This window comes from Acipenser ruthenus, chromosome 1 (genome assembly GCF_902713425.1).
Source record: "Acipenser ruthenus chromosome 1, fAciRut3.2 maternal haplotype, whole genome shotgun sequence".
Taxonomy (NCBI): domain Eukaryota; kingdom Metazoa; phylum Chordata; class Actinopteri; order Acipenseriformes; family Acipenseridae; genus Acipenser; species Acipenser ruthenus.
This window is the reverse complement of record NC_081189.1, coordinates 94,699,170-94,717,697: the sequence shown is the minus strand read 5'-3', so window position 1 is coordinate 94,717,697 and position 18,528 is coordinate 94,699,170. Positions and strand designations below refer to the sequence as shown.

Sequence of the window (18,528 nt, the reverse complement as noted above, 5' to 3'; positions counted from 1 at the left end):
GAAGCTGAATTTGCTGCCAATACCATTACTCTCGTAGCCTACTTTTAATATTTATTTATTTAGCGAGGTGGTTAATTGATCAGGGCGGTTATCTGATGGTCGGATATGCAACGTTCCACTGTGTGTGTGTGTGTGTGTGTGTGTGTGTGTGTGTGTGTGTAATATATATATATATATATATATATATATATATACAGACGTGCTCAAATTTGTTGGTACCCCTCCACAAAAAACGAAGAATGCACAATTTTGCACAACTTTACAAAAGTAATTGGCATCCACCATTGTTTATTCCATATTTAATAGAAATCAGACTTCACTTTTGATTTTTTATTCAACATAATATTGTAAATAATAAAACAAATGAAAATGGCATAGACAAAAATGATGGGACCGCTAACCTAATATTTTGTTGCACAACCTTTAGAGGCAATCACTGCAATCAAATGTTTTCTGTAGCTCTCAATGAGACTTCTGCACCTGTTAACAGGTAGTTTAGCCCACACTTCCTGAGCAAACTGCTCCAGCTGTCTCAGGTTTGATGGATGCCTTCTCCAGACTGCAAGTTTCAGCTCTTTCCATAGATGTTCGATAGGATTCAGATCAGGACTCATAGAAGGCCACTTCAGAATAGTCCAATGTTTTGTTCTTTTCCATTCTTGGGTGCTTTTAGCTGTGTGTTTTGGGTCATTATCCTGTTGGAGGACCCATGACCTGCGACTGAGACAGAGCTTTCTGACACTGGGCAGTACGTTTCGCTCCAGAATGCCTTGATAGTCTTGAGATTTCATTGTGCCCTGCACAGATTCAAGGCACCCTGTGCCAGGCGCAGCAAAGCAGCCCCAAAACATAACCGAGCCTCCTCCATGTTTCACTGTAGGTATGGTGTTATTTTCTTTGAAAGCTTCATTTTTTCGTCTGTGAACACAGAGCTGATGTGACTTGCCAAAAAGCTCCAGTTTTGACTCATCTGTCCAAAGGACATTCTCCCAGAAGGATTGTGGCTTGTCAATATGCATTTTAGCAAATTCCAGTCTGGCTTTTTTATGTTTTTCTTCCAAAAGTGGAGTCCTCCTGGGTCTTCTTCCATGGAGCCCACTTTCGCTCAAAAAGCGACGGATGGTGCGATCAGAAACTGACGTACCTTCACCTTGGAGTTCAGCTTGTTTCTCTTTGGCAGTTACCCTTGGTTCTTTTTCTACCATTTGCACTATCCTTCTGTTCAATCTGGGGTTGATTTTCCTCTTGCGGCCGCGCCCAGGGAGGTTGGCTACAGTTCCATGGACCTTAAACTTCTTAATAATATTTGCAACTGTTGTCACAGGAACATCAAGCTGCTTGGAGATGGTCTTGTAGCCTTTACCTTTACCATGCTTGTCTATTATTTTCTTTCTGATCTCCTCAGACAACTCTCTCCTTTGCTTTCTCTGGTCCATGTTCAGTGTGGTGCACACAATGATACCAAACAGCACAGTGACTACTTTTCTCCAATTAAATAGGCTGAATGACTGATTACAAGATTGGAGACATGTGTGATACTAATTAAAGAAACTAATTAGTTTGAAAAATCACTATAATCCAATTATTTATTATCTTTTCTAAGGGGTACCAACAAATGTGTCCAGGCCATTTTAGAATATCTTTGTAGAATAAACAATAATTCATCTCTTTTCACAGCTTCTTTGCTTTATTCTATGACATACCAAAGGCATGCAAGTATACATGATAAAATAGCTTTTAATTTCATCACTTTTCAGGAGGAATGAAGCATTATTTCAATGAGCTGTAAGGGTACCAACAAATTTGAGCACGTCTGTATATATATATATATATATATATATATATATATATATATATATATATATATATATATATATATAATAATACATGGATGGAGACTATATTTGCATCCTGAGCCATTCTAAAAAAAAAAGGCATAATACCACACTAGTGACATCAAAAAGTGACAATTCCTCTAGAGGAAAATATACTTGAACTTTGACCCATTTGACTCCTCGAGACCATCAGTTTCAATTCAGACAATACAAAATGTCTCGTTTTCAATCACTCGACAACACCCACAGTACAGAAATGTTCATTAATGCTCAACAAAATGAGAATAGGTTAAAAAAAAGATGTAAAGCTGGTACATTTGTATCTCAGAGAAACTGGAGAAACGGATAACGACATAGAACGTCTGTACAGCACTGAAACACTACATTTAAAAAAAACGAACTCTACTGCTGAAACTCGTCTTCTTTAATATTAGCATCACAAGGGTATCCATGTATTATAAAAAATAATAGATGGGCCTCTTCAGTGAGTTACAGGAAAACAATTCCATCTCGGGTTGGCTGCTAATAATCTGTGGTGATAGTTTATAATTACTAATAAAATAGTCTAGGTCCAGTCTAAATTGTAGGACTAAATTACAGAAAAACAGATACCATTAAAATATTCAAAATTTCCAATTACATTTTTAAAGAAAAATAATATAATTAACTGTATTTCATCAACATACTTTTGTCTCTCTCTACGTTTCGAAAGCCACAAACTGTCTTCTATCTTAAATTTCAGCTTCTCTTCATGAACCGATCAGTAGATACCACATCAGGTTTGCTTGCATAAAAAGATCATTTCCTTGTATTTGGTGAAGACCATTACGAAAGTGGGGACAGTGATGATCATAAACCATCTTTTATTAGAGCATTGTGAATGCAAGCTGACAGGTTCACTACTACTAAAAACAATACTGAAATTCTGCACCCACAGATATTCCTCAGTTTATGTGCAATATGTATACTGTTACAGGCACAACTGGAAAAAAACCTAGCCACTGCAGTTTCACATTCTTTACAATGTTCATAAAATATATAGCTAAATCAGAAGTTCATTTTCAGTAGCATTATTACGGACATGCTCAATTTACATGTATAAAGAGGGTTTGTAGAAATACAATATTACAAGCTGGGACGTAGGAGCTTGGTGGCGTTTGATAAACGTTTGGTTAAGAATCATGCAAAATCAAGGCAGTTACTGTGTTCACCATGTGTGACAGTCAGTCACAACATTTATTTTATTCTGAAACTAACAGGAAACAACTTAAGACTGCTTATAAGCCCTTAAATTAAATGTCTGATTTCTGGTTTAGTAACTTAATTAGTGCATGCTGTCTCTGTCTATGCTGCAATTATTTTATCATCACAATTAAAAAAAAAAATCGCAGAGTTTTGTTTTCTTTTGCTTGTTACCGGCAACTGTTATCCTGAAAGAGGTCACATGATTCCAACACTGTTGCTAAGGGCCCAGTGCCTCTCAAACTGCAATACAAAGCGAGGCACAAGGGTTTAAATAATTCTTGCAAAAATTAAACAGTGTAGGAAAATTAACTTCAACTAGAATGGTGTTTTTGTCGGTATCATAATTATTTAAAACATTTATACCGGATGTCACGTTTTATGTAATATTTTCTAAACCATATGAAAGATCATTGACAAGAAGAAACTAGCAATCTAGAAATCTATTATTATTATTATTATTATTTATTTCTTAGCAGACGCCCTTATCCAGGGTGACTTACAATCGTAAGCAAATACATTTCAAGTGTTACAATACAAGTAATACAATAAGAGCAAGAAATACAATAACTTTTGTTCAAGCAAAGTACAAGTGTGACAAACCACAATTCAATAATACAGCAGATAATAGTGATAGTTACATCAGGATATGATTAAATAGTGATAGTTACATCAGGATGTGATTAAATACAAAGTACTACAGGTTAAACACTTGGCAGATTACAGTATTCTGAAGTACAGGATTAAATGCAGTAAAATAGGGGGCAGATAAGAGCAAAATAAAGCACATTTACATGAAGGGTGATAGTGTCCCAGGATACAAACAGAGGAGTTCTACAGGTGCTGTTTGAAGAGGTGAGTCTTAAGGAGGCGCCGGAATGTGGTCAGGGACTGGGCAGTCCTGACATCTGTAGGAAGGTCATTCCACCACTGCGGAGCAAGGGTGGAGAAGGAGCGGGCTCTGGAGGCAGGGGAGCGTAGCGGAGGTAGAGCTAGTCTTCTAGTGCAGGCGGAGCGGAGAGGTCGAGTGGGGGTGTAGGGAGAGATGAGGGTCTGGAGGTAGCTGGGTGCAGTCTGGTCAAGGCATCTGTAGGCTAGTACAAGAGTCTTGAACTGGATGCGAGTGGTGATCGGGAGCCAGTGGAGCGAGCGGAGTAGTGGAGTAGCGTGGGCGAAGTGAGGCAGAGAGAACTACCAACCTATCTGCCATAGTGAATTTATGTCATCATTGCTGGAGACTTCCACTGACAGAAAACAGCAAGGGGGGACACATTTAATGTTGTCAACTAATAGCTGAAATAAACAGCGCAGAGGCTCAGCTACAAAGTTGTTTACGAACACGACAAATTTTTTTTCTCTTATACAAATAGCAATTAAAAAACTAATTAAATAATCAAGACCTTGCATCTCTAAATAAAGATCTGAACAACTGCCTCTAAGAATTTTGTTTTCAATAGCCACATTCAAACCCATAATTTGGTCTTTACCCACAATGATTCAAGCTCATTTTCTACAATAAAACCCAGAGCACATCATTTTGCTCCAGTGCATTCAATTAAGTTGCATGTCTTTGCTGAAGCTCACAAGGTAGTATTTTAGCAATTTGTTTTGTCGTGTGCCAAGATTGGGTCCAATTTCAGCCAAACCCATAATTACAGCAGACAACTGAGAAACTTTATAATCTGTGGTGGGATCTTTTCTGGGCTTTTTGTATACCTGTGGAAACTGAAGGTCTGAATGACATTTTAAATAAAGCTTTTGAAACTATTTTCTGCTTAAAACACATACAGACATACACCACTACTTTAATGTTAAATCTACATAAGAGAATACAACATTGTATCATTTTAACGGGAGCACATGAGTTAATTTAACAAGCTTTACATTTATTTTTTCTGTTAGTTATAAATAGGGCATAAACCTTTCTTTCTCGGTGCCCAAAATACTGTAATCTATCACTCATCTTTAGTGGAATGGATTGGTTTTGAGCTGACTTGGATTAAATGTGTTATCTCAGCAATCGCCCGGACCGACAGACTATTATTTTGTCTTAGTCTCAATACCTGCTTCAGCACTTCTGTAGTGATCTTTCCTTTCAGAATATTTCATTCAAACAGGTACAAGTATCCAAAGATTAATTTACACTCTGTGAGACATTGTTTCAATCATTACAGAAGAAAATGAAGTTATGTTGAGCTTTGTAGTATGTCCATAGAGTCACACAGTTTGATACTAGGATCAGTCTGTACTGAAAATGAACTAAGTGAGAAGATTCACACATACACATATATATATATAAAATCAGACTTGTAGTCGAGTCCTCAAACCTCAAGTCCGAGTCCTGAGTGTCGAGTCCGAGCCCGAGTCATCAGGGTCCGAGCCCGAGTCATCAGGGTCCGAGTCCGAGTCATCAGGGTCCGAGCCCGAGTCATCAGGGTCCGAGCCCGAGTCATCAGGGTCCGAGTCCGAGTCATCAGGGTCCGAGCCCGAGTCATCAGGGTCCGAGTCCGAGTCATCAGGGTCCGAGCCCGAGTCATCAGGGTCCGAGCCCGAGTCATCAGGGTCCGAGTCCGAGTCATCAGGGTCCGAGCCCGAGTCATCAGGGTCCGAGTCCGAGTCATCAGGGTCCGAGCCCGAGTCATCAGGGTCCGAGTCCGAGTCATCAGGGTCCGAGCCCGAGTCATCAGGGTTCGAGTCCGAGTCATCAGGGTCCGAGCCCGAGTCATCAGGGTCCGAGTCAGAGTCATCAGGGTCCGAGCCCGAGTCATCAGGGTCCGAGTCCGAGTCATCAGGGTCCGAGTCCGAGTCATCAGGGTCCGAGTCCGAGTCATCAGGGTCCGAGCCCGAGTCATCAGGGTCCGAGTCCGAGTCATCAGGGTCCGAGTCAGAGTCATCAGGGTTCGAGTCCGAGTCATCAGGGTCCGAGTCCGAGTCATCAGGGTCCGAGTCCGAGTCATCAGGGTCCGAGCCCGAGTCATCAGGGTTCGAGTCCGAGTCATCAGGGTCCGAGTCATCAGGGTTCGAGTCATCAGGGTCCGAGCCCGAGTCATCAGAGTCCGAGTCCGAGTCATCAGGGTTCGAGTCCGAGTCATCAGGGTCCGAGTCCGAGTCATCAGGGTCCGAGCCCGAGTCATCAGGGTTCGAGTCCGAGTCATCAGGGTCCGAGTCATCAGGGTTCGAGTCATCAGGGTCCGAGCCCCAGTCATCAGAGTCCGAGTCCGAGTCATCAGGGTTCGAGTCCGAGTCATCAGGGTCCGAGTCCGAGTCATCAGGGTCCGAGCCCGAGTCATCAGGTTCCGAGTCATCAGGGTCTGAGCCCGAGTCATCAGAGTCCGAGTCATCAGGGTCCGAGCCCGAGTCATCAGGGTCCGAGCCCGAGTCATCAGGGTCCGAGCCCGAGTCATCAGGGTCCAAGTCATCAGGGTCCGAGCCCGAGTCATCAGGGTCAGAGTCATCAGGGTCCGAGTCATCAGGGTCCGAGCCCGAGTCATCAGGGCCCGAGCCCGAGTCATCAGGGACCCGAGCCCGAGTCATCAGGGCCCGAGCCCGAGTCATCAGGGCCCGAGCCCGAGTCTGAGTCACTATCATTCGAGTGAGTCCTTGAAACAAACTCAAATCAGCTGTCATTCAACTAGTGGTAGTAGTTGGGGAACCGTTTACCTAACGAACGTTGTCTGATATCCCTCAGGAATAATGCACAAATAATAAAAAATAAAAATACTACAAATTATTTTCGATTTAGTTTTTCTAGCTAGATTATTCTATTTGCATGCCTTTTTCAACGAGTCTGTCACTATCTGTCTGTCACACAGGAGGCTGTGTGGTCCAGTGGTTAAAGAAGAGGGCTTGTAACCAGGAGGTCCCCGGTTCAAATCCCATCTCAGCCACCGACACATTGTGTGACCCTGAGCAAGTCACTTAACCTCCTTGTGCTCCGTCTTTCGGGTGAGACGTAATTGTAAGTGACTCTGCAGCTGATGCATAGCTCACAAGTGTAAGTCGCCTTGGATAAAGGCGTCTGCTAAATAAACAAGTAATAATATCTTCTTTTCTTTTGGAATTGGAATGCTGTTTGAATGTACCTGAAGTTTATAGATAAGCTTTAAGTTCAAGTTTGTGGACGTTGTTTTTCACTCTGATAGAAGCCGTGACCTGGCTATAGAGCCGGTGTAGTGTTAGAAAGTGGTACATCGTCAGAATGTGGTATGCATACCACAACTTTACTCATGTAATGGCAGAAAGTGGTACAATGTCAGATTGCAAGTTGTGCGTTGTCATATTTTGGTACATGTGCAATCAATTGCGATCTGATGGGTGTTTTCCTATTGTCTAAAGAGGTACATTTACCATTAATTATACTTTTTTGCAAACTAAAACTGGCAACAGACAATTAATTTCTCTAAAAAGAAAAAACAATTCACGAGAAGTCCAATGCAAAGTTGCACAAGTAAAAAAAAAATGTACAAGACCCCATGTACTGCATATGATAAATATTTGCATACTATTTTCTTAATGGTGGAAAAATACATTAAAAATGACGTAAAAGACTGGAAAATATGATGACGTAAATGACCGAAAACAGCATAACGTACCATATTTGAATGGGCGCTTCCCTGCTTTCTTAGCATAAGTTGTTTAGGGCATGCGCGAGCGTACCTAAAAATAACACTACACAGGTAAGAAATTAAAAGTTACTTTCATCTCTGACTATAGCATCTACTTTGAATTCAATTCTGCCAATCTGATTTAGACATTGCTAGAACTGTATATAAACTGTGTTCTTAAATAGTAAATTTAGCATCATTTTTATTATTTGTTTTGCAGAACAGAAACGTTATGTTTCACTTTCATTGCATTTGCACTTTTATTAAGTCTGTATTTACAGTGATGCATTTACGAGATTGTGCTTCATCCATCCATTATCATTAACCGCTTACTCCTTTACAGGGTCGTGGTGAGCCGGAGCCTAACCCGGCATACACAGGGCGCAAGGCGAGACTACACCCTGGACGGGACGCCAGTCCATCGCAGGGCAAGATTGTGCTTCAGTTCATTTGATTGCAAATCATGTATTTTTTTATCTTTTCTCTTTTACACAAAAACATTATGTTTATGTATTTCCCAGTGGTGGCTGGTGGCCAAAATTTTTGGGTGTTCACACCTCAGATGCAGATGAGGGCGTGAGGTCCAGGGGGCCAACCTCAGTGGTAGAAGCACTGTCCAGCCTGAAGCGGCTATCAACAAGATAAAATAATATAAAATATTACATAAATAATACAATTATACTGTATGGTATATTTAATAACCGATTACCCTAAACAGGCAGTAGTGGTCGGTAAATTAACAAAAAAAATAATAATAATAATTGCCTAACACAGCAAGATATTACTGAGCTTAATATAGCACTGCTGAAGAGCAGCAGCCTTGGAAGAAAAAGGGACAGACAGCGCAAAGTAAAAGCAGATTAAAACTGTGAAAAGAACGGAGTTGAACAAATAAGACAAATAATATTAATTTAAAGTTAAACGAAGTTAGACAAAGATAATTAGAATTGTGAATTTTATTTTAATATTTAAACAGCTTAAACGTTTTCTATCTTTCCGCAAACTAACACACTATGCAAGACTGCAAAAAGCCGAAGTCGTGCTGCTCATATTTATAGCCTTTGTTGTAATGGCATAAATGCGTGCTGATCGCCTGATCACCGTGTTCGTTAACCGGCTGCGCCCCATCCAGACATTTTCAAACCAATCATAGCCAGTCCTGGCTGACGGCTGGCTGCTACTGCACATGTGCACAGCAGATTTGGGTGCTCGCATTTCTGAGCGAGCACAGCCCGACTTCAGCCCATTAAACTGATGGGATAAATGGTATTGTTGATGTGCCAGTGTCACGTGAGAGGGGGAAATGAAATGCACATCACCCAGAAGAAGGGAAGTGTGATTCATTAATAAGAGACTGGGGGTTCAGCGAGCGAATGAACACTGTTAACCGTCTGCCCCTGGTAGTTCCCCTTTGTGTAGGTTCATAATGGAACAAAAACATGAAGTTCACACAAGAACGCTGCACAGTGTATTGTTTTTACGGCATCCATAATAAATCATTTTCATTTCGGTAAATTAAGTGGTATTAAGTTATTCTGTCGGGTTGTTTTTTTTTGCTATCAATCAGTCCTGTCCTATCAGTCTTATATCTGCCTGAATTCATTGATGTTGCTTACAAACAGTGATGGCGTGTGCTGGGGACGAGTGGAGATTAGAAGCAAAACACAAAATATTTAATCACACAGCGACTTTCTGATATGAATTAAGAAGCTCTAAAAGTATGATTATAAACTTACACTATTATTATTTTTCATTCATTTTTGTTTTCAGTAAACTCAAATTTAAATTACGTATATTTTTGAAGAATGCAGTTTTAGAAATGTACTACAGCGCTTATAAAACTTTAAAAAGAAGGTTTAAAAAGAACATGGCTTAAAGTAGTAAAGAGAAATATGTACTTGTTTACCAAGCTGACATCATTTATTCCTTATAGAACTAAATGCAAAAGAGGAAAAAACAAATGTGGTCTGCGATAACTGCAGTTAGGTTTTGTCTGGGGGGGGTGTTTTACAGCCAGTTGGATTTGAGTGGGGGTGTCTGTACGCTGCAACCTACTTCCAATTTCTTATTCTTACTATGATTGGCTGCAAAGACAACAGGGCTAACCAGTGGTTGGATAATGTTTTGTTGGATGGGTTTTCATTGTGCACAGGTTTCCTAGTAACTGTAATATTATTTGTGTAACAGAAAATAAAAAAGGACTTGCCGTTAATATCTCCAAGTCACAGAGCCCAAATGTTCGAGTCCAAGTCCAAGTCACACAAGGTCGAGTCCGAATCTTTTGTGTCCTGGACTCAAGTCCTATATATATATACAGTGCTCCCTCGCTATAACATGGGTCTCGGGGACACACACAATATGAGCGTTATAACTGAAGAGCGTTATAAATATAAACAGGGGAGGGGGTGGGGGGGTGGGGGGGGTGCGCCGCGGGACACACAACACACATCTGACTAAAATACAAAATAAAATAACTCCCTCTCTATAATGCACACATAGTGAAGCAAAAATGTAACTTTCTGTGAATTAACCATGCATAAAGCACCGTGTAATCAACACTATATATATATATATATATATATATATATATATACATATATATATATATTTTTTTTTTGTAAAAATTAAAAAAGGTAACATTCCCACTCGTGGATCATTTTAAAATGAGCAGTTTTTAAACTATAAATAGCCTGGCTAAACAGTGGTCGGAAGTTCAGTTCGAAGCGACAGATGGGTCGGGAGAGGGGAAGAGGGAATGGGCTCGCCCCAGGTTCGTCTGCCAGAGCGGAGCTGAAGCGAAGCTGAAGCGTCTCGTCTCCCGGAGAAAGCTGCAGCTACACTTGCAGCAAAAAAGTAAATACATTAGGAAAGATAACCACATAACAGGCCTAATATTTATTTAGTTATAAAATGAATGCTGAATAAGATGTCTGTGTTATAAAGTGCCAGTGCAGCTTTTCTTCATTTCAGATACTGCATCAAAAGGGAGAGACATAAACAGAAGTTAGACTGAGTTGTTTACACGGTACTGTATTTACTGTAGAAATATTGCATGAATCACTAGTATAGGGAAGTTGGGGACATGCTGTAGGAGCGTTATATCCGAGGCGCGTTATAACCAAGAGCGTTATATCAAGGGAGCACTGTGTGTGTGTGTATATATATATATATATATATATATATATATATATATTGGCAGAGAAGCCCAGTTTTAATTATCACTTACTTTCTTATGACTCTTTAGCACAGAGGGAGTCACAAAGGCCTTCTCGCACAGATCACATTTGTATTTCTTGTGCCCATCATGCACCACCTGAATATGAACATTTAAAGTGTCCTTCCTTTTGAATGTTGCATCACAATGATCACACTTGAATGTCCTTTCACCTATTAAAAAAAAATGTGACACAGTATAAATAAAATCTACACAGGAAACGTTTATTAATAATTAATAGTTGAAGAAGAACAGTAAGAGCTTCAGTAGATGTTTATGAACCTTGCTCATCTGATGTTTTCTCAATGCTGCAGTAGCAAGGAAAAGGGACAATCACTCTTATAAAGGGACACACCTGATGAGAAATTATGCATAATTACTTGTATGCTAGAAAAAATCATATTTACAGTCCATGTATAGTAAGACTTCTTGTTTTTTTTTCAGTTTGCTTGTTTTTAATAAGAAAATCCTCACCAATTTTTAATGTACCAATTGAATAAAAACATAATATTTACCAAAGCAACTGATTGTTGGACTGCAACTATTAGCCAATTAGAAGCACTTTCTATGCAATTGTTAATATACTAAAGGGAACGGTTTCAGCAATTCATAATAAGAACATAAGAAAGTAAGAAAGTTTACAAACGAGAGGAGGCCATTCGGCCCATCTTGCTCGTTTGGTTGTTAGTAGCTTATTGATCTCAGAATCTCATCAAGCAGCTTCTTGAAGAATCCCAGGGTGTCAGCTTCAACAACATTACTGGGGAGTTGTTTCCAGACTCCCACAATTCTGTGTAAAAGAGTGCCTTCTATTTTCTGTTTTCAATGCCCCTTCATCTAATCTCCCTTTGTGACCCCTGGTCTTTGTTTCTTTTTTCAGGTCGAAAAAGTCCCCTGGGTCGACATTGTCAATACCTTTAAGAATTTTGAATGCTTGAATCAGATCGCCGCGTAGTCTTCTTTGTTCAAGACTAAATAGATTCAATTCTTTTAGCCTGTCTGCATATGACATGCCTTTTAAAACAGGAATAATTCTGGTCGCTCTTCTTTGCACTCTTTCTACAGCAGCAATATCCTTTTTGAAGCAAGGTGACCAGAAATGAACACAATATTCTAGATGCACTGTAAATTTTAACATTACTTCCCTTGATTTAAATTTAACACTTCACTATATATCCAAGCATTTTGTTGGCCTTTTTACAGCTTCCCCACATTGTCTAGATGAAGACATTTCTGAGTCAACATAAACTAGATATTTTTCATGGATTCCTTCTTCAATTTCAGTATCTCCCATATGGTATTTATAATGGACATTTTTATTGCCTGTGTGCAGTACCTTACACTTTTCTATATTGAAAGTCATTTGCCATGTGTCTGCCCAGTTCTGAATACTGTCTAGATCATTTTGAATGACCTTTGCTGCTGCAACGGTGTTTTCCATTCCTCCTATTTTTGTGTCATCTGCAAATTTAAAAAGTGTGCTTACTATAACAGAATCTAAGTCATTAATGTAGATTAGGAAGAGCAGAGGACATAATACTGATCCCTGTGGTAATAGGAGAAAGGGTTAAGTACTCTAGTAATTAAAAATGTATTCTTTTGAAAATGTTTTACATTACAGTAGTATGAACACTTGGATTCCACATGTATACTTTCTCCCTCCTGAATTCCCTGGTTGATGTTCTTGGCTATACTGGGAAGTCTCCTCTAAACTGACAGCTTGAGTTTGTACAGTATAAACATCACAACCTTCTTTTCTTGTTCTTGTGTAGCTACTTACTGTTGTGTATCAACAGGTGTCTTTGCAGGGAGAATGGAGTCCTGAACAAAGCCTTACATTCCTCGCACTGGAATGGTCTCTCTTCAGAGTGAGTCTGGAGATGAAAGAAAAACCTGCGTGAGGCTTCAGATTGTGGAAAACAATAACGTGCAATCAATGTAATTACGCCATCCCATCACATGAATCCAGATAACGGTTCTAATTGAGGAAGCTGCTGTGTTAATTAAACATGCCCCCTTTCATGCAGTTAAATGCAATCTGCTCAGTTATTTGGAATTTATCCAGTATCTCAAGAGGGGGAGAAAGAAATTAGCAGGCAGCATCAAATAACAAAACAACAGGGTGCTAACTAGGGATGGGAATTTTAAACTTTTAAAAAAGTGGTTAAACACTGAATAATATGCTAGACATGTAACTGGCAACCATGCAACAGAAAGATTGTCACTCTTGCAGGTTTTATTGTCGGTCAATCTGGCGCTTCATTGGTACACTGTGTGTTCCTGCTGTAGCGGGTGTGGTATTGTTCAGTCCACATGGGGTAAGAAAATCGTTTTTTTTTTTTCGGACATTTGTTATATATTTTTAATAAAATTGCATCTCTAAACAAAGGAACGAGGCAAAGCGACGTTTGGAATTATTTTGAGGAACCGGAAGAGAAAACCCTGATATGCATTCTAATTCTGCCAAACAATATTGCCGTACCACTAAAACACAAGTTCAATGCGTAATCATTTGAAATAAAAACATTCGGAATTACTGTGGATGGAGTTACTGAATGCAGTAAAAAGCAAACATCCATAATAAACACTCTAGATGTTGACTGTGAATACGTATAACACGATTTTAAAAGGACGTTTATTTTTTCAATATCGATTCAGAAAACACATAAGTGTAAATGAATTATGTATAGGCTTTAATTTACCAGTACAATTTTACGCAAATCATTTGTTTAAAAAAAATGCCCTTAACATCTATGTAATTTGTCAACAGAAGGGGATGTTTGAAAAAATAAATAATAATTGGATTTCCTATTTGTGGCACCGATCCCTGAACAGTAATATAACAATGTATTGGAATCTGTGCATAACATATGTAAGCTGTGGTTTTTTTACTGTTATTATTAATATTATTATTAGTTTTGCTTTGTTCTTTGAATATAATATAATGTAAAAAAAAAAAAAAAAGTTTAGTTTAGTTTAGTTTATTCACTTTGTTCCCATAGGGCCAGCACAGGTACATCTCAACAGCGCAGTATAAATACAAAGCGACATTTACGAAGATAAAAATAAGAACACAAATGCTTTTAAAAAGACCAAATTCCCGTTGGAATTTTCTTTTTTTTTTTAGATTCTATTGATTTTTCAGTATCACATCCAACAGACAGCTATAAGATCGTTACCTTTATAAAAATGTCCACGGATAAATCTACTGATTAATCTACAGGTTAATCAACTAGCCCATAAATTAACTGATCAAAAATTTGAATGTTTTTTGGTATTTTTTTTTTTACTTTGTAGTTAAGTCTTTGCAATGTGAAAACATTATTTGCTTATTTAGGGGTTATTTGCTTGGAAAATACTAACCAGGGCTGTCAGTGTACATCAGAATGTAATATACAGAGTGTGTGTGTATGTAGATATGGTTTAAACGAGGACACCTGCATAGCATTTGAACGTTCATAAATGTACCAAAGGCACATCCCTATTGCTAACTGCTAATACGTTATTGATCCTTCCACCCCATCACCCTCACCTCCCCCAGTATCTAGGAAACAATCGCAAGATGCTCAGATTTGCCTTGAATTGAAAATAGCTTCTGGTATCCTAAACATCCTATTAATCTAGTTTTAACCTTCCACAGTATCCTGGCCCTCCTGCTGATGTGTTAACAATATTTTTTATAACAACTGTTTGCTTGTCACCACTAATCGGTAAGCCAAGGACAACTGAAGGAACACCATAAATAAGAATTCTAATGTGAAACTATACATTATTAGCAACACAAGCACAAATATATCGATGCACCTGGAATACATTTCCATATTTAATTATAGGATGTTTGAAAATGTTTTTTAAAGTTGAGAAATGTGTTAATATTTATTAAAATTCATTAATATATGTATATTTACACTGTGATAAGTCAGCAGAACAATATTTTTTATAACAACTGTTTGCTTGTCACCACTAATCGGTAAGCCAAGGACAACTGAAGGAACACCATAAATAAGAATTCTAATGTAAAACTATAAGAAACTAAGTCAAGTAGACAAACGCCTTGGCCAGTTCTTCAGGGTACAATTGAAGAAGCCGAAAGATACTTACAAACAGCAAGAAGCGTGGTGTCGACGTAGCCTGTGCAACGACTTGAAAGCATGAAGCGAATGTCAGCATGAAGTTAACTACATTTAGTCAAAAGTAAAATGCTACCAATATGACAAAGTCATCCTGATATAAAACAAGTAATTTAAACAAAAATTATAATAACACTCCTGCAAACAGTAGCCAGAACACGCCTATTTGACTGAAAGCATGACATTTAAACAAAATGTTTCACTCCAACAGTAGAGGGAAAAGATGGATAAAGTGCAAGCTGACACCCAGTAATGATATTTGTTTAGTGGACAGCTGAACATGATTATGGGACAATGGGCCATTGAATGAATTCAGTACAAATGTTTAAGTGAATCATAAATGTCATTATAGTACTGTATTAACTTGCATATACTTTGCCCTCAACTGCTTTCTCATAAATTAATTTAACTAGGCAACACTGTACATATATACAAACAGTATTACAGGCCTTAACACATCCATACTGTGTGAATAGATTTATGCCACTCAGAAAAGAAGAATTATCATTGCTTTCATTTGATTTATGACTAAAGATATGAGAGATATGATGCAAATATCCTATACCGAATCCCAGGTGACATACTGCATAGCCAAACTGTAAAAAGCCTGCAAGTATCTTGTATCGCTTTTACCAGCAATGGGAGTGTGGTTCCAAGGACTGGGCAGGAAACCAGCCAAGTCATTTTTTACAGTCTAATAATTTCTGAGCCCCAGTTAGAGAAGTCTGCTGGTTGAAAGTATAACCTTAGGTCACATGTCATGACAGACATTACAGAAATTAAGCCAGGCAGGTCGGGGCCACATTCTCAGGATATTGTTTCATCTAATACCCACGTGAACTTCTAGAAGTCTCAATAGATGTATAGAGTACAAGACGTATTCTTTACCTTATAAACATCAGAATAAATATTTCAGTACAGTGCAGTTAACCGATCAAATGGCTTAGTACTTGGAATAAAGGTGCCTTTGGGTTAGAAGTTTGAGTGTACTCATTGTGCTCATTCATCCTTTGTATGCGAAGTTATTTTACAAATATACCCGTCTAAAAGTGATCTTGTATAAGTTTTTACAGAACCCCAAAAAATTACAGACTTGGTACACACAACTCTTTCAAAATATAAGTCGTTTTTGTTCATTATGTTTAGAAATAAATTGTATATGTAAATGTGTCTCTCAACAAAAATGAGTATGAGGTGTTCTTTTGTAAACATATTTAACATTAAACGTTTACCAACTATTATTATTATTATTTGTTTATTTAGCAGACGCCTTTATCCAAGGCGGCTTACAGAGACTAGGGTGTGTGAAGTACGCATCAGCTGCAGAATCACTTACAATTACGTCTCACCCGAAAGACGGAGCACAAGGAGGTTAAGTGACTTGCTCAGGGTCACACGAGTCAGTGGCTGAGGTGGGATTTGAACCGGGGACCTCCTGGTTACAAGCCCTTTTCTTTAACCACTGGACCACTACAAATGAAGCCATGTAAATAAAGCAACAAAAACACCAGTACAGACACTGCCCAGTACTGTATCATTTCTCAGTTCCACTGCATGTGCGTCTTGAAAACCTTCTAGACAGCAGAAACCAAACAGCATCAGACATGCCACTGGAACTAAACAAGCTTGTTTCAGTCTGCTCAGCACTGGCAGTGTGGTAATGCACTATATTTGTATTGAGATCAAGATTGTATCCAAATAGATCAAGTTTTTTTTCACTGTGGAAACAATACTAACCGATGTGTAGAAACTGGATATAAAACCACAGTTTAGCTAGATGAATCACCATGGGGACCACAGTTAGTAGCTGGCCCCAAAACCTCTGCTCTAGAAGAGATATGTCTGTGAAAGCTACACCAAAAGGCAATTGACTGGACATGGCACATTTCTAGGAGATATTTTATTTTTAGGGATTTTAAATTAGACATTCCATCAGCTCATGTGATTGATTTATCTGCTATATCCTGTAAGTCCTGGAATTGTAGTACCAGTCTACATTGTACCTCTAAAATACCAGCTGTTTTAATAACTACAATCCTCTTTACTAACTCTTTCAGCAGTGAGCAACTTTACAGAAAGAGTCTGAGGTAACCAATTTAATAGTGTCTTACACGGAAAAATAAAGAAAAAACTGTCAGACATACATATTCGTACATTTGTTTACTGGTCTGCTGTTTTGAGTATAATTCTCTTTTCTAGACCTGTATATAGGTCTGCAGAGTTGAAAGAGTTACACTAAACACATGTATTTGGTGATTGGTTAACTTATTACACGTGATTTGAATACAACTTGTATGATTACCAATGACCTCAAATTAGCAAGATTTGTTAAACCATTGGATTGTATTAAACCAACAACCACAAATAGACAGCTTTTGTCTCTTATTTTGATATCCGATTGCAAAGCCCTTATGTTTGTTTATCTTTTAAAAATAAAACTGTTAAAAATAGTTGGTTACCTTCTTGTGGTTCTTGTACACATTTCGATGTGCAAACTCCTTTCCACACAGCTTGCACTTGTAGGGTTTATCTTCACTGTGTATGATTTTGTGAGCCGTTGCTTGGTCGAGGCGTTTGAAAGATCTGCTGCAGACTTCACAGGTGTAGGGGCGTTTCTCTGTGGGTTTGGGTGGGGGGGGAAGAGGGCATTTAATCTTCAATAATACATCAGAGAGAGATGAAAGGGAATAGAATCTTCTCCTCAGAGAGAATTCTGCAATTAAGTCAGAGCAATTAAGTTCAAACCAATTAGACAGGCATCTAATACCCTTAATTTCCGACTATTAAATCACTTCTTAAAAGATGAACTCTAGTAAATCTCAAGAATATGGTACATTCTCAGCAATCCTCTTTTCTAAATGCAAAACTCAGATTAATTACCTTAAATCAAAAGAGAATGACTTCAAAGTGTACAGATGTCACATAAAGAACATGAATGTAAGAGCACTCATGATTCCTCCAATGTGAGTGGCTTCATTACAAATCTATCCACAATGTGCCATTACTTCCAAAGTGTTTCCTTGTGCTGGGAGGGTTTCTCTCCTACAACAAACACAACCTTGCCCCCTACCTGAATGGGTAATCATATGTCGTTTAAGCTGGTTAGTTGAAATGAATTTCTTGTCACACTCCGGACAGTCAAAGACTTCATGGACCTGCAAAAGTGTAGATAAATGGTGACAATTACACACACTTTATAGGGGACTTTCAGATCAAGCACACATGCTTCCAAGTATACCTGTGGTGGGCTTTAATAACACCCCAGCCTGCAGCTATGATAACATTCACAGCACCAAGGACATTGTTCCAAAAAATATGCAATGTGCAATATTTAAACAGCTCAAAAAAAGAGGGGGGGGGATTAAAAATATTGCAGGTTTTGAAAACATTTTTACTAATGACAGTCTGCTATCAATTCTGTAGCAGAAGAATGAAATATACTGTAATGTAAATTAAATTAAAACTTTCCTAAAGGACAGTGTAAAAGCAGATATTTACCAACT

At 38.6% G+C, this 18,528-nt stretch overlaps 1 protein-coding gene across 4 annotated transcripts in view; it reads right to left on the bottom strand.

Moving 5' to 3' along the window:
- LOC117421044 (PR domain zinc finger protein 5-like) overlaps nucleotides 1-18,528 on the bottom strand; it is an 85,091-nt gene that overhangs the window by 40,232 nt on the left and 26,331 nt on the right. For all 4 annotated transcript variants that reach the window (XM_059032398.1, XM_034034911.3, XM_034034914.3 and 1 more), the window contains 4 exons: nucleotides 18,096-18,180; nucleotides 17,485-17,642; nucleotides 12,676-12,769; nucleotides 10,908-11,068 (listed from right to left, as the gene is read on the bottom strand). In XM_059032398.1, coding sequence (XP_058888381.1) covers nucleotides 10,908-11,068; nucleotides 12,676-12,769; nucleotides 17,485-17,642; nucleotides 18,096-18,180 — 498 coding nt within the window. The remainder of the gene's footprint in view (nucleotides 1-10,907; nucleotides 11,069-12,675; nucleotides 12,770-17,484; nucleotides 17,643-18,095; nucleotides 18,181-18,528) is intronic.